The sequence below is a fragment of the Platichthys flesus genome, chromosome 6 (assembly GCF_949316205.1).
Source record: "Platichthys flesus chromosome 6, fPlaFle2.1, whole genome shotgun sequence".
Lineage (NCBI taxonomy): Eukaryota > Metazoa > Chordata > Actinopteri > Pleuronectiformes > Pleuronectidae > Platichthys > Platichthys flesus.
The window spans coordinates 10,308,146-10,323,212 of NC_084950.1; the positions used below are offsets into that span (position 1 = coordinate 10,308,146).

Below are 15,067 nucleotides of genomic sequence, written 5' to 3' on the forward strand. Positions count from 1 at the left end.
ATATGACAAAATATGACCTTTTTATTTTCTGATAAATTATCAAACCTATAAAAACACCTGTCACTTGCACGGTGTCCTCAGATTGCCTTTTCTGTCTGAGCAGCCACACGTGTGAAGCAGCCACACTGTGAAGCTGGTGGAGAGTTTCATCACTATTTATTTTCATTTCTAATGCATTAACGTCCCTGGTGATGTACTTTCAGCTGATCCACTAATTGTTTAATCAATTAATAATTCAGCACTAATTTGATGCCTACAGCTTAAAATATAAATATGGTGAACAGTAATGTGTGTAATGGTGTTTGCACCATCATGCACACGTAATGATCGGTTGATTCAGCAGCGCAGACAGTTTGAGTTTTGTAGAACAGATACTTCTTTGGGGGGGGTATTTCTGTTTCATCTTGTCCTCCACCTGTACGGCCGTTTGGGGACAGGCTGATTGTCCTACTAACACGTTTCCATGGAAACCTCAGGTGGCTCCCTGCGGTCCATTCATCCGTCAGCTCCACCTTTCATTCAGTCTATTCATCCATCCTGCCCCCCCCCCCCCCCCCCCCCCCGCCGATCGCAAATGACGAGGCCGGTTTGAGTTGTCGGGTTGTCATAGAAACTGATGCTGACCACCTTCAGTGTCCGTACCTTCTTCTTCTTCACATGTCCTCCTGTCGTCCTCCATCCCTTACTCCGTGTTGTTCACTAACAAACAGGTGGTGACACATCCCCCCCCCGTCAGTCACTCTCGCATTGTAGGGAGATAATCTATTTAGAATCTAATCTCATGCTGAGGAAATGTTTTCAAGAGATGGAAATCACCTTCCCTATAAAGATGTGCTGAAAAAAGCTCAGGAGGTGTGTGATGTAGTTTGTCCCTGAATAACAAAGAACATCATCATCGCTTAAAGAATACCACATCCAGCTGCATTTCATCTCTTTCCACTTTAGAGTTTGTGTCCATAAACAATCACTGAAACCAATGTCGGTCATAAACTGAAAATGATACTTGGTAATAAACAGAAAAGGTTAAAAATGGCGAAGTTTGTGCAGCTGTCAGGTTGTGCAATAATGAGACAACATTTCTGGTCCAGAACTTTAATATCAAGGTCTAATTTATCAACACAGGATGAAGAAAGCGTCAATATTTAAGATTTCAGGAAAGATCAGCACTAATAACAAACAAACCAAATTAGAAGGGCTCATATCTTTCAAGACTTATGAATTATTTCCTGGTGAAACATCTGAAAAAAAAAACCTTCCTGGATTTGTCCGTTTGTGTGAAATCACTTTGTTTCATGAAGATCAGTGCTGTAATTTAACTGACAGCAATGAAAACATAATTTTCACTGTGGAGGTAAATATAATATATATTTTGTAATAGTTTTGATATATTTTTTTCAAATGATACCTCCCATAAAAGCTACGTGTAGATCTTCTCATTGGACGACAGTAATTGTCATGCTCCTCAGATTCTTTCATAATAAGTCATCATTTGGATCAAGGAAGAAAAGCATCAGTGTGATTCTTCACTTCAGATGCAAGATGAAATCTGCTATTATAGAGATAACAGTGATGATACCTCCCTTCAACATAAGTATCCTCATTTTTGTTAATGCGTCCTTTACTTTGTCAATATCTTCACGTTCATGTTCCACAAAATGACACTTTTTCAAATGTGGTAAAATGTGAATCTGTACTCTCTCAGACTGTGACGTGGATCCAACATTATGATTTCTGTCCCCACAGGGAAATGACTTAAGGAAGATTCTCCTCACACGATACTTTGGAAATCAAAAGCTTATCTCCAAGTCGGAGCTCGCGAGTGGGAGCAGCTCATCTGGCGGCTTTGTCAAGCCGTCTTCCGGAGGTACTGAGAACCCCAAATAAACCCGGTAGACACTGCAGTGACTGCTCACAGCAGGAGAAACCACAGAAGCTAACATGACAGCACTCTGCCTCATGGAAGAAGTGCTGCTTGACAGTCACTGGCAGACTTCAGGAATCGCCACATTCAAAGCGCCACATAAATATATACATTATTTCAGTCCAAACACTTTTATTATGATGGAAAAATATCAGTAATGTCTGCAGCTATGTCTCTTCAGAGCACAATTATGTTAAATGCTGATATTGAATCTCTGCAGGAGGCTCTCCCGCGCTGGACTCTGACAAACCAAGCAGCAACCTAGTGGAGATCCAGTGTCTCCTGGACAACGTCGGGGCGTCGGAGCTGGTGATCGACCTCATCGTCAACACTAAGAACGACCGGGTGTTTGAGGAGAGCATCCTGCTGGGTATCGCCCTTCTCCAGGGGGGGAACACACAGACACAGGTGGGTGCGCCACAAGTCTTTTTTATTTCTCCGCCATTTACATAAATGTGTAATCGCAGATTCAGATTTGGGAGATTTCGACTCACCACCGCTCTGCTTTCTTGCCCAGAACTCCTTCTACACCCTCCTGTACAAGCAGAAGAGCTCCGAGCGCTTCTTCAAGGTTTTCTACGACCGCATGCGTCTGGCCCAGCAGGAGATCCGAGCCACCGTGTCCGTCAACATGTTTGAGCTCAGCTGCAGGAAATGGGACGACGACTCTGACAACAGCGGCATCAGGTTAAGAAAAGGTGCAGGAATTCATTTTGTAGACGTTTATATGTGAAACTAGAAAAATTTGTATCTCCTCCACCCGCCCGGAGGTTGATTTGAACCCGCAGGATAATAACGTCACAGGTACCGAGGGATGTGCATTGAGAAGTGAAAACACTGAGTCATTGAGGTCATGTCCAGAGCACAGCCAAGCAGTTCAATGGAAACGGGCCACGGGGCGAGCGGAAAGCCACAGACGCTGCTCAGATATAAACTTGGAAATCCCAGTGCTTCTACAGCATGTGTGGTCTCGCTCGGCTCGGCCTCGACTTTAAACAATGGTGTCGGATAAATCCCCAAAAATGATCTTTGTTGCTCTGCCGACCTCTGTGCAGACTGTTGTTCCCGACTCCTGCAGTCACATGTCAGAGGCCATGTGACGGCCACACATCACAAGCCTATCAAAAGGCCATTGTATCGAGATTGAATGCTTTCTCCAGGGGGTCTCTGGATTACATTTTTTTTATAACGTGTCGAATCTCATAGTGCAGGTGCATCATTGTGCACGTTTAACGCCAAATCTGTACTGTCCAATCATGAATGGAAAGGAAACTTGCTTCTGTGTTTCATCCCGGATGCTGCAGGGAAGGACTCGGGGCTTCACATGAGGGAGGACATGCGAGAGCAGCTGAAGGAGGCTTCCTCTCAAACCTCGAAGGCCTTCTGCTACTTCAGGAACACGGATCCCGAACTCGAGGGCCTCGGCCACAACAGCGAGATAGTCGGGCCTGAGGAGGTGATCGAAGAAACTCAGATGAGCCCGGCCATCACCATCATGAATCCCATCCTGCGTTACCTGCAGCTGCTCTGCGAGAACCACAATCTAGGCCTACAGGTACTACAACCCCCTCTGCGATTGAGAGTGAACAACCTTTAAGTCCAGCTACCGTTGAATTGACGTCTGACTGACTTTGTTTCTGCTCTGAATCCAGAACTTTCTGCGGAACCAGAACAACAAGACCAACTACAATCTGGTGTGTGAGACTCTTCAGTTCCTGGACTGTATTTGCGGAAGCACCACAGGAGGTCTCGGGCTGCTGGGCCTGTACATAAATGAGAATAACGTGGGTCTGGTTCGCCAAACCCTGGAAACCATCACAGAGTACTGCCAGGGACCCTGCCACGAAAACCAGGTGAGTGGACATTAGGCTCGGTGCAGTGAATAGTCAAGAGGGTCATAGATTATGTATGACTGGGGATTTTGTTGACTCTAACTGTTTTTCTATTCTATTTTCTAGACCTGCATAGCCAGGCATGAGTCCAATGGCATTGACATTATCATCGCACTGATTGTCAACTCCATCAATCCACTGGGGAAGCATCGCCTGGACCTGGTGCTGGAGCTCAAGGTAAGAAAGAAAGGCCCGGAACCGTGACACTGATTTACCCTTTAGTACTTCAAATATAATGTTTTATATTTAATAAATGTGAGGGTCTTATTCTTGTGTTGCACTGTCCTGTTTGTTGGTTGCACTGCAGAGATTCAAATGGAGATTCTGCAAAAGACTTAATCTATTATTAGTGAAAAGGAATCGCTAAGACCTGAATCATTGATGATGTTGTGTGAGCTCATTAACGGAGCCTTATTTTCGATTTAGAACAATGCCTCCAAGCTCCTACTGGCTATCATGGAGAGCCGCCATGACAGTGAGAACGCAGAGAAGATCCTCTACAAGATGAGACCCAACGAGCTGGTGAGTGTGTCTGTGTGTACACAAGTACGTGAAACGCTTCACCCTAAGGAGCAGTGACTTTTCATAATTGCTGTGCCTCAGGTGGATGTGCTGAAGGAGGCGTACGCTCAGGGCCTAGAGAGTGAGGAGGACGGGGACAGTGTCGGGGACCACATCAAGCCCAAAGACGTCGGACACAACATTTACATCCTGGCCCACCAGGTAATAAAAGAGCCTGAGCTTTGTTTTTGTCTGTGACTTGAGCCATTACTGCGTTTGCTCTCAGTTTGTCTAACCATTTGCACACCTCAGGGCCCTCTGCTGCAGGAGCTGGTGGGTGTGTTTGTGTGCGTGCGTGTGTGCGTGTGTGCGTGTGTTTGTGTGTTAACATGCAATTCCCTATTAGAGTGTGTTGTCTGTGCTAAATGATGGAACACTGCTCTTCTGTGACTGAGCCGCTCTGCCAGTTTTGCTTAAATTAGTTTTTCGGCTTGCTACACCGGTTGTGCACAGAGGTAGACTGCCAGTGTTCACTGTGGTTTACCAGGGTCCCAACAGTAAAATGGAAATGAGACTGGTGCCGCGCCACTGAGAGAGTGGTGGTATTGTGAGTGTGTTGTGCGTCTCTGCCTCTCTCTACACTTTATGTAATTTGAAGAGGGCATGCAGAGTCTAGCGGGTTTTCACTTCTTCTTCTTCAGAGTCAGACAGGGTATTTCAGTCCAAACGGACGAGTTTCATAATGAAGAGGAAATGTTTTTTTTTACTGTTACACTGTTGATTCATTTTTGACCTCAGAGTATGAAAATGTGAAAATAACATGTACACGCACGCATGTTTGGCGCAAGATTGTTGTGATTCATTTTAGGATTCAAAGACTCAAAATCAGATAAACATTAGTTGAATTGTGTAAGTAGAGGCTGATCGATAGAGACTTTTGAAGGCTCATAGCGAAAATCATCCATCATTATTCAGACCAAAGACCCTCAGAAATATAATGAGACTTGCCATAACAAATATAAGAAAATAAAAGACGTAAGCATAAATGTTTGTTCTGTAACTAAAAGTTAAAAAAGTTATTGGATCATAAAAGTTAAAAAAAACATAACTGCCAACAATATGTCAGTGTTGGCTCATATTGGATGATTTTATTGGCCAAATGATAAATATATCGTGTGTATATATAAATATATATATATATTTGGAGGCTTTCTGACCTTTGAGTCAATTATGATCCTTATTTCTTGAAATAAGTCAGTGTGTGTTTTCTTCTTTGGATTCTAGCTAGCCCGACACAACAAGATCCTGCAGCAGAGCCTCAGGCCAGGTTCTGTGTTGGGGCAGGTGTCGCTGGTGGACTCCGACAGTGAGGAGGACGACGCTCTTCATTACTACGCCAAACACACAGCTCAGATAGAGGTCAGCCTCATCGTCACTTTGTCCTTTTATCATCTAAATCTCAAAAACCTGTAGAGTACAATCCACGGTAGCCTGTAACGAGGATCTGTTATAAATCCATTTCCCAGATAGTGCGTCATGACCGCAGCATGGAGCAGATCGTCTTCCCCGTGCCCAACATCTGCGAGTACCTCACCGAGGAGTCCAAGGTGCGCGTGTTCACCACCACTGAGCGAGACGACCAGGGCAGCAAGGTTAACGACTTCTTCCAACAGTTTGACAACCTCTACAATGAGATGACGTGGCAGAAGAAGATCCGCAGTAAGTTGTATCCCCCTGAATCCAGTGTATGGAAAATAATGATGGTGGCAGCAGAAGCCGGTTGCAGGATGGTAAATAATGATTATCATCCCGAGTGTGTGGCTAGTGTTATGTTCCGAATAAATTGAAGGGGCCTGCAGTGGTGTTGTGTTGTTTGTGTGTGTTGGGTCTGTGTCTCTGTTCATGCTGTAACCTCCCTGATTTGTTTGTGCAGAAAATAAGGTTCTGTTTTGGTTCTCACGCCAAATCTCTCTGTGGGGGAGCATCTCCTTCTACCTGGCCTGCCTCCTCAACATCGCCGTGGCCGTATTTTACCCATTTGGTGATGACGGAGATGAGGGTGAGATAAGTCCTGGTTCTGTGATGAGACTCTGTAAAGCTGTAGCTTTGTCTCAGGATAAGTGTCTTGGTGTCTGGAACCATCTGGGTATCAGTGTTTTTGTCAAATGGATGAAGTTAAACATTTTCTATAAATCAAGAGTTGACAATTATTGGTGTGAAGATGACATTTAATAAAAAAAAAAAAGGTATGTTATTATTATTTATTTAATTATTTTCCGACCAAGTAAAACCCTTTTTTTTACACTCTAACAATGATGCTAAAAAGTGCTATGATACACCAGGATTAACTCAAATGTCGACCAGTTTTATTAATCATAAAAACAAATTTCAGGAAAAGTACTTTTCAAACTAATTGTAAAATTCTTAATGAAATAATCCACATAACAATGCGCAGATTTTTTTATTATTTATATTTGTATGGTATTTATTGGTCCCACGGATCCATGATTCACCCACAGATGTGTTTTCTCTTATATGTGTGATGAGACTTGAAAACCAAGTCATTGAATGGGACTATGATCTCTTTTGGCAGTTTAAACCTTGAAACAGTATCTGTTACTTCTTCCTACTTTCCCTCTTCAACTCTTTACACAGCATTAATAGTATATTAAGTGTTGCACGTTTGTATATAGGTTAATTAAATGAATCACATTATTTATATATATAAGAGGGTTTTAAACATCTTACACACATGAGGAAAATTTGTTTTATTGTCCCACTACAATGTGAACACATGTGGTTCTCCAGCCGTACTAAGTGCTTTTTGAGTAATGCAGTTTGCAGTGAACCACTGTTTGACATTTTCAAGTGTTGCCTCTGACTGTGCTGAATTAGGGTCTAAACTCAGGTCTGAGAAACACCAGGTTCACAGTGTTTTGATGACTCGCTCCTCTGTCCAGGCACCTTGTCCTCGTTTTGGAACATCCTACTGTGGGTGGCCCTGGGGGTGTTCACTGCCTTACTGCCTGTCTTACCCAAGCCGTGTGGCATCCTGTTCTTCCTGGTCGCCCTGATTCTACGGGCCATCTACACAATGGGCCTCGGTCCTGCTCTGTTGTTGTTGGGTACCATCAATGTAAGTACAGGAAGGTTTAAAGGAAAGGAAGGAACTTATACGGTCTTGTGGAAGGATATGTAAATCGTTTTCTTCTTCTTTTTTTTTCCTCTGGTTATTTCCTTCTCTTTCAGCTCTTCAACAAGGTAGTCTTTCTTGTAAGTTTTGTGGGGAATCAGGGGACGTTCACCCGGGGCTACAAAGCAGTGGTTATGGACATGCTCTTCATCTACCATTTGAGCTACGCCATGATCTGTGTCCTGGGCCTCTTCGTGCACGAGTTCTTCTACAGCTTTTTGGTGAGAAATCCCTCTCCCATTTATCTTCCATGACATTGAGACTGATGGATCGGGGCAGCACGTCACAACAGTTCCGTGTACACAAGAGTTCTCAAATCAATTTGCCTATAATCCTCCACAGCTATTCGACCTGGTGATCCGGGAGGAGACGCTGCTCAATGTGATAAAAAGTGTGACGAGGAATGGCCGCTCCATTATTCTGACGGCTGTCCTGGCCATCTTCCTCGTCTACTTCTTCTCTATCATCGGCTTCCTGTTCCTCAAGGATGACTTCCGCATGCAGGTGGACCGCCTTCCTGCAACAGGTCTGGACTCCATCGACTATTAAAACACTCTCAGTCGTTATTTAGCCACGCTGTGAACTGTGAAGGGACCAGACTTGCTGTCTTGTAAAGTTTGCACAAAAGGGGTTAACCGAGGCACTTCGGCTTCACTTATTTGGGAGCTGTCATAGCGATCTGAGACTCTAATATACGTGGTTGTAGCTGCTATGCTCTGGAATTAAGCCTTGAAACATTTAATGTCCTAAACCTCAACTGTTTCACTGTCCTGTCATTATCATCGATAAAAAAAGTTATCAATATCTTAAGAGATTGTTTTTCCTACTGGTTTATAGAAAATAAGGTATTTCATTTTTAAATAGACCGTATCTCTACTTCCTTTCATTATTGAGAGTCCAAAATATCCAGGATATGAAAGCTCCCCTTTTGCGCATTTTGAGCCAGTAGCTAACAGGGTGATGGTACCAGGGTAGCGATATCCCGCTGGTTCACACGCTCGACCATTCATGAGTCAGCATCAGCTGTCTGTCACGACGTTTTGATGGCATAGATGTCCCAGCCATTGCAATGGTTTAGGACCTATGCTGCAACCAGCCACCAGGTGGCAATCAAGATGCTTTGGCTTCACGTTTGAGGAGCTATCAGGTCGTCCATCTTTTTATACAGTCAATGGTTAACGGTTTTAACTTCTGATGGAATTAAAGATACTTGACACAGAAGGGGCAGTTCGTGGGTCGACATATATCAAACATCTTAATATTTGGGCTCCATTAAACCATTAATCAAGGATTCTTGGGTCAGAATGAATCACTTGCTGAACTAATCTGTTCACTGATTCCATATGTACAATCTCTCCATGAAAATAGTAGAACATGTACAGTTCGCTGTGGTGTGTAGCAATTCCTGAAAACCTCAACTGTTGAGCCATAGCATAGTTTGTGTTGTTTTGGGTCTGGGGAGGCGGTTCCTCTTCCTGTAGCACGATACCAGACTGTGGACGTATGTGTCACGGGTTTGGGCTCGGTTTCAGAATCGCTGCACCTCCTCCACTGTATATATTCTGTACATTCTCGACACATGTTTTGAAAACACTGTGGAGAGCGGGGGCGCGCTAATGAGCTCAACCTGCCAGCACATGTGCACCTGTTGCATAACCTGGTGGCCGTGCCATCCTGTGTTTTGCTGAACAGAGCGCAGCAGGCACAGCAGAGCAGTGGCGGGTTATGTAACCAGCTTGCCTCGCGCCTGTCTGTCTGTTAGCTGGGGGCTGAGCTGAGACACAAGCCGGAGCTCCATCAAAGCAGAGGAGCACCCGGTCCGGACTGCTGCCGCCTCAGGCCTGTGACCCCTACGCCCCCTACGCCCGGTGTCAGTCGGACTGTCTCCTCCGCTCTTCTTCTTCCCCTTCCTCTTCCTCTGCCTCTTGATTTCCTGCCCTGCCCTCTGTCCCCCTGCCCGTCAGCGAGCACGGACCTCTCGGTGACACTCTGGCCCATGTGCACAGCTCTGCCCATCTGCGTGAGCTGATCTCATTCAAGCACGGCTCCTCTGCTGCTTTGCCGGTGTGCAAATGATTTGTTCAGGGGTTTTTTCAGCAACACTTCACCGCCCACCCAGCAGCTGCTGCCTCAGTTTACATAATGTCTGTCTACATCCTTCTGGCTGATTTTACTGCCGCTGATGAGAATTAATCAGGGAGGAGTTTAAATGCTAGAGCACAATTTAATCATCTTCTTTCATCTGTAAATTCTCCGTGCTTTTACCATTAATCCACTCTACATAATTTTGCATTTTTTTTCTCTGTATTTCTTTGTAGGAAAAAGGGATTTATTGAGTAACAGTGAAGTTGCTGACACATGTATAAAAGATGGCTGCCCAGTCTCAACAGCCAAATCTGCTGCTGGTAAGTTTAAAGATTAAATTAAAAACAAATTAGTTTTTTATTTTATTTTACCACCTACGAAATTCACTGTTAAGAGGACAGTAATGTCAGCATATTGCAGTTTGTGACCTTTTCTGGCAGTAGTCACTTCCTGAAAGGTTACTCACACACACACACACAGGCACGCACACTGAGACACACTGTCAAACACTGTTTCATACACACACTTGCAAGTGGACACACACTGAGAAATGCATACACACGTCAAACAGTTTCATACACACGCACACGCTCAAATTGTCACTCACTGTTTCTCACACACACACACACACACACACACACACCCACACACACACACACACACACACTGAGAGGTGTGCACACAAAGGAACTTGATGAGGCAGAGTGGGTGACTCACACTCCTGTTTGTTCTCTTGCGTCTCCATGGATCACCTGCACTATGGGGGCACGCACGTGATCTCATCCACATCCTTCGCTTCCCCTTGCTCCTAAGCTCTCAGGCTGTACATGGCATGTTCTCTCCACAGCCCTTTCATACTGACATTTCACATCTGATATGAATAATATATTTGAGTTCATCATAGATTTTCAGAACCTTTTTATCTTTCTTCTATTTTATTCTCACATTTAAAGAGAAAAACCAGATGGAGACATGTATTTTATCTGTAGTCAGACTCGTTTACAGCTGTTTATCAGTCAGTAATAAGAGCTAGGTGATCATTGTTTAAAATTAGGTCCGACTGCATTTGAACCAATTAAAGAGTTTGATTTTCCTGAACTTGAGTTTTCTCAAAATCACCCATTCAATTACTTTAATTTAATTTAATTTAATTAATTTCAGCTCCATTCATATTACTAACATGGAAAATTAAATCACAATTTGAGATTATGAAAGTCATATAAATCAAGTCATTCAAGAAGGAGGACAGTGTAATGAAAAAGAGACTAAGACCAAATCTAAGTGGACAATGTGTTCATTTGTGTAAAGAGGTTGTGTTTGACTGCAGTAGGATTACACTTAATTCAAATAAACCAATTTTGGTCATGGGATGGTGCGTGAGCCAATAAAATCCCAGTTAAATATCGGTGCAGATCTGGTAAAAGGGGTCGATTCAGGAATTTGGTTAATCCCTTTTTTTTATATTGTGAGAACAGGCTTTTTCCGGATGTCTGCCAGTTGTTTAGGACAAATGGTCAGACATATAAGTTTGGACAGTGTGTTGCAGATCCACATATCCAGGTCTGGTAGAAGAAATTGTGTATTTATTACACCGCAACCTTTTGCTGGAACACAAATTCAGATATTAAGGTGCCACCAATGTTGTGATGTATTTTCTGTTTCTTTCTTTTTATGTTAATGGCGTCTCTGTTCTTTGTCACCTGCCACTCACATGTTGTTCCGTGCATGTGTCTCGTTATAGGTGATGATGATGGGATAGAGCGGGTTTGCGACACGCTGCTCATGTGTATAATCACAGTGTTGAACCAGGGGCTGCGTAACGGAGGAGGTGTGGGAGACATTCTCAGGAGACCCTCCAAAGAGGTGAGCAGATGAAACAATATATTGATGAATTTACTTATCATGGAAATTGTTTGAATGCTAAATGGGCTGAACGACACATAAATGACACTTGTGCTGAACCAACTTCTGTCTAAAATGACACATTTCCATATTTAACCTCTGACCTCACCATCCAGGAGCCTCTGTTTGCCGCCCGCGTCGTTTACGATCTCTTGTTCTTCTTCATCGTCATCATCATCGTCCTCAACCTCATCTTTGGTGTCATCATCGACACCTTTGCGGACCTGAGGAGTGAGAAACAAAGGAAGGAGGAGATCCTGAAAACCTCCTGTTTCATCTGTGGTGAGTTCAGTGGCGCGCTTCACCTCCTATCGAGTGTAAATCGTGAAAACAGGATGTAAATAAAAAGGGCTGCTGCTGTTTTTCAGGCTTGGAAAGAGACAAGTTCGACAACAAGACGGTGTCGTTTGAGGAGCACATCAAGTCTGAGCACAGCATGTGGGACTACCTTTACTTCCTGGTCCTGGTGAGGGTGAAGGATCCGACCGAGTACACCGGCCCTGAGAGCTACGTGGCTCAGATGATTGCGGTCAGTAGAAGAAACACACTCACAGACCCACACACACACACACACACTATTGTTGCAATGCAGTTTCTATCGGCTTAAAAGTTGCCTCACACAGTCACCTTGAAATCAATGTTGCTACAGTGTTTTACTTCTGCAACGTGTATTAAAGTGTAGCATTTTGAGAGTGTTGCACGGTTGTGTTAATGTAGCACACAAGCACGTAAACACACCCGAGCCTGAGGGATTGTGTTCATTATTCCATACGGAGCATATGGACACACAAACACATTCATTTCACAGCCTAATTCATATTTTGCTGGCGAGCTGCACCAGTCAGCATACAGATGTCTGAGTGTCGGAGTCTGAAAGTTGTGCAGCCCTCCTCGCTGAGCAGAAGTCCACAGTGTGCTAGAGGAGCGTGCGCCTCCACAGCAGACAAGCGATCGAAAAAATGAGACTGAGCCTCTAGGCTTGTGCCAAGCATCCCAATTTATTCTCCTTCCCCCTCACTGAGAGAGATAGAGAGAGTGAGAGAGCGAGAGAGAGAGAGATGGCTCTCTGTGGCGAGGTAGTCGTCGCTATGCTGAGCTTCACTGGGCTCCTAACCTGCTGGGACACAGTGTGGCTAAATAGTAATTAAACCCAGTCCAGGTCCATTATCATCAATGCTGCAACTTGCTGCTGTTACACACAGAAGAGAAGTTGAAGGATGTTAGGCCAGTTAAAGGTGTGGCCATCAGGTTAATGGATTCATATGACACCCCCCCCCCCCCCCCCCCAGAGCACAATGGCACATTTTGTGATTACCATTCAGCCGTGATGGGCATGAGAGCGGTCGCATTATAACCAACGATTTACATAACAAACAAGTGACGGACATTGAGTTAATATGCATCAGCAGGTCTTCCTCCAGGTCACTTCTGTGATGCCGGGCCACAGTGTTACTGTGTGATGAGGTAATGATGAGTCAGGAATTCATACTCACACCTGCAGAGTAGACACACAGGGATGTGACGGACTCCAGCTGAAACAACCTGTGTCAACTTCATGTGTTTTATATACAATTCTCCATTCTCATGAAAATGGCTCAACGGGGTTAAGAATGACATAATTCCATTTGTAATATTGCAATCAATCTTATATTCAGACCAATGTTTTTTGAGATTTACTTTATCAGATTTAATTCAAGATTCAAGATTTTTATTGCCAAATGCACAACAATAACATTAAGCAGCAATGAAATGCTTGAGTCACAGGCTCTCCTCTAGCAATGCTCAAGTAATTAGAACCCCCAAAAAATACAATAGAAATGGTATTAAATAGAATATCAAAATTTAAAATAGAAAATAAAAATACAATTTGTGCAAATATGCAAATATGCCACGGTGCTGGTTTGGTGGAGTTATTGCAGTTCAGAGGAGTTTAAAAGTCTTATGGCCTGGGGGAAGAAACTGTAATACAAACAACATTAATATAAGAAGCATATGGGGAGAAAAGCATGTGTTTACTCTATATGTTTACATACAGTTTACATACTGTATGTAGCAGCCACTGGGTATTCAGGTTTAATATATGGTCAAGTGGTTTTAGACCAATTCGATTCTAAGACAGTTTGTAGTCGTCTATTTTGATCTATTTACGTTCAACATTGAATCAAATCTCGTCTCTGATGGCTTTTCACACCTGAAGACCAAGATTCATGTCTTTGTTCCATTGTTAACATTGATCCCTTTCACATTATAATTTAGGGAGAGCACTAAAGACCTTTGTTTCATATACATGCGTCCTGACGTCCTCACCTTCATGTGCTGCGTCAGCATATACTTGACACTGATTCATTTGTAGACTGGCGTGCGTCGGACATTGGCATTTTCTTGTTATCTTCTGATAGAATGACAAATATATAACAGTCTGTTAGATATGGATTATAAAACAGATCTTCTGATAATGAATAACAAATTATAAAATGTGTTTGTTGTTTTTTATTTTTCAGACATTTTTTTTTTTTTTAAGTTTCTACCTCTACTTGCCTTTGCTTTGATTCTGACCATTGATTTGAATCATGGTTGCATGATATGCAGTAGAAACATACAATGCAATGACCAAACAATGGCATCCAGAAGAAATCAAGTGTTGAATGACTTCGGCAAATTCTTAATCTCTAAATTAAAGAGTAGATGAGTTCATGATGTCTGCAGCCGCCCGGCTTCATTTGTCCTCTCAGACTCAGGTTTGACTCGTGTCTAGTCAGGAAGTGTCCGTTTACACTTCGTGGCTCAACTTGTTAAACTCCATCTTTATTCGAAACACTCACTGCACTACGGTACGACTCAGTGTGAAGCTCCTGGACCGAGGAAAACTCTACCCTCCCCTCCCCACGCCTGAAACTCGATGACCGAACACACACACAACACACAGACACACACTGACTCTTATAATGAGTGCATCTGCTAGGATAGACTGATGCGGTGCCGAGCAAAAGAGTAGGATCACATTACACTGTCTGTTCTGTTGCCGTGTTGTGCATGTGGATGTGAATCAGTGTGGGGGGTGTTTGTGTGTAAAATAATGACAGCGACTACAGGCCCAGCAGGTACTGCAGCAGCCACAATGCTGTTACATAACCCATCTCAAGTGGCCTGCTAATAGCTCAGCCCTGCCTGGCACGTGCTCTCCTGTCCCTGTTTCTCTCACACACACACACACACACACACACACACACACACACAAACACACACACACACACACACACACACACACACACACACACACACACACACACACACCCTCACTCACCCACAGTGAGTCACCGTCACATCACACTCTTCGTTTACAACACACATGTGACATGTTAACAGCAGCACTAACTAAATAATGGATAAATAAAAAGGAGCCTACACATGTGATGATGTAAATTGAAGTCAGAGGTCAAAGATTGTTCTGTTACATAACGTGGGTCTCTGATCAGCTGAATAACTTATCTGTGTACGTGTGTGGGTGTGTTTGTGTGTGTGTGTGAGAGAGAGAGAGAGAGAGAGTCTTTGATGAAACACCCCAGCTGTGTG

The 15,067-nt window shown here is 43.6% G+C and overlaps 1 protein-coding gene across 1 annotated transcript in view; it reads left to right on the top strand.

The window, feature by feature from the left end:
• itpr2 (inositol 1,4,5-trisphosphate receptor, type 2) overlaps positions 1-15,067 on the top strand; it is a 55,238-nt gene that overhangs the window by 33,170 nt on the left and 7,001 nt on the right. The window contains exons 38-55 of the mRNA XM_062389349.1: positions 1,744-1,864; positions 2,142-2,329; positions 2,439-2,619; positions 3,226-3,476; positions 3,574-3,774; positions 3,880-3,990; positions 4,240-4,335; positions 4,417-4,536; positions 5,599-5,733; positions 5,841-6,033; positions 6,248-6,373; positions 7,275-7,450; positions 7,564-7,728; positions 7,850-8,033; positions 9,826-9,912; positions 11,334-11,455; positions 11,611-11,776; positions 11,863-12,023. Of these exons, the coding sequence (XP_062245333.1) occupies positions 1,744-1,864; positions 2,142-2,329; positions 2,439-2,619; positions 3,226-3,476; positions 3,574-3,774; positions 3,880-3,990; positions 4,240-4,335; positions 4,417-4,536; positions 5,599-5,733; positions 5,841-6,033; positions 6,248-6,373; positions 7,275-7,450; positions 7,564-7,728; positions 7,850-8,033; positions 9,826-9,912; positions 11,334-11,455; positions 11,611-11,776; positions 11,863-12,023 (2,784 nt within the window). The remainder of the gene's footprint in view (positions 1-1,743; positions 1,865-2,141; positions 2,330-2,438; positions 2,620-3,225; positions 3,477-3,573; positions 3,775-3,879; positions 3,991-4,239; positions 4,336-4,416; positions 4,537-5,598; positions 5,734-5,840; positions 6,034-6,247; positions 6,374-7,274; positions 7,451-7,563; positions 7,729-7,849; positions 8,034-9,825; positions 9,913-11,333; positions 11,456-11,610; positions 11,777-11,862; positions 12,024-15,067) is intronic.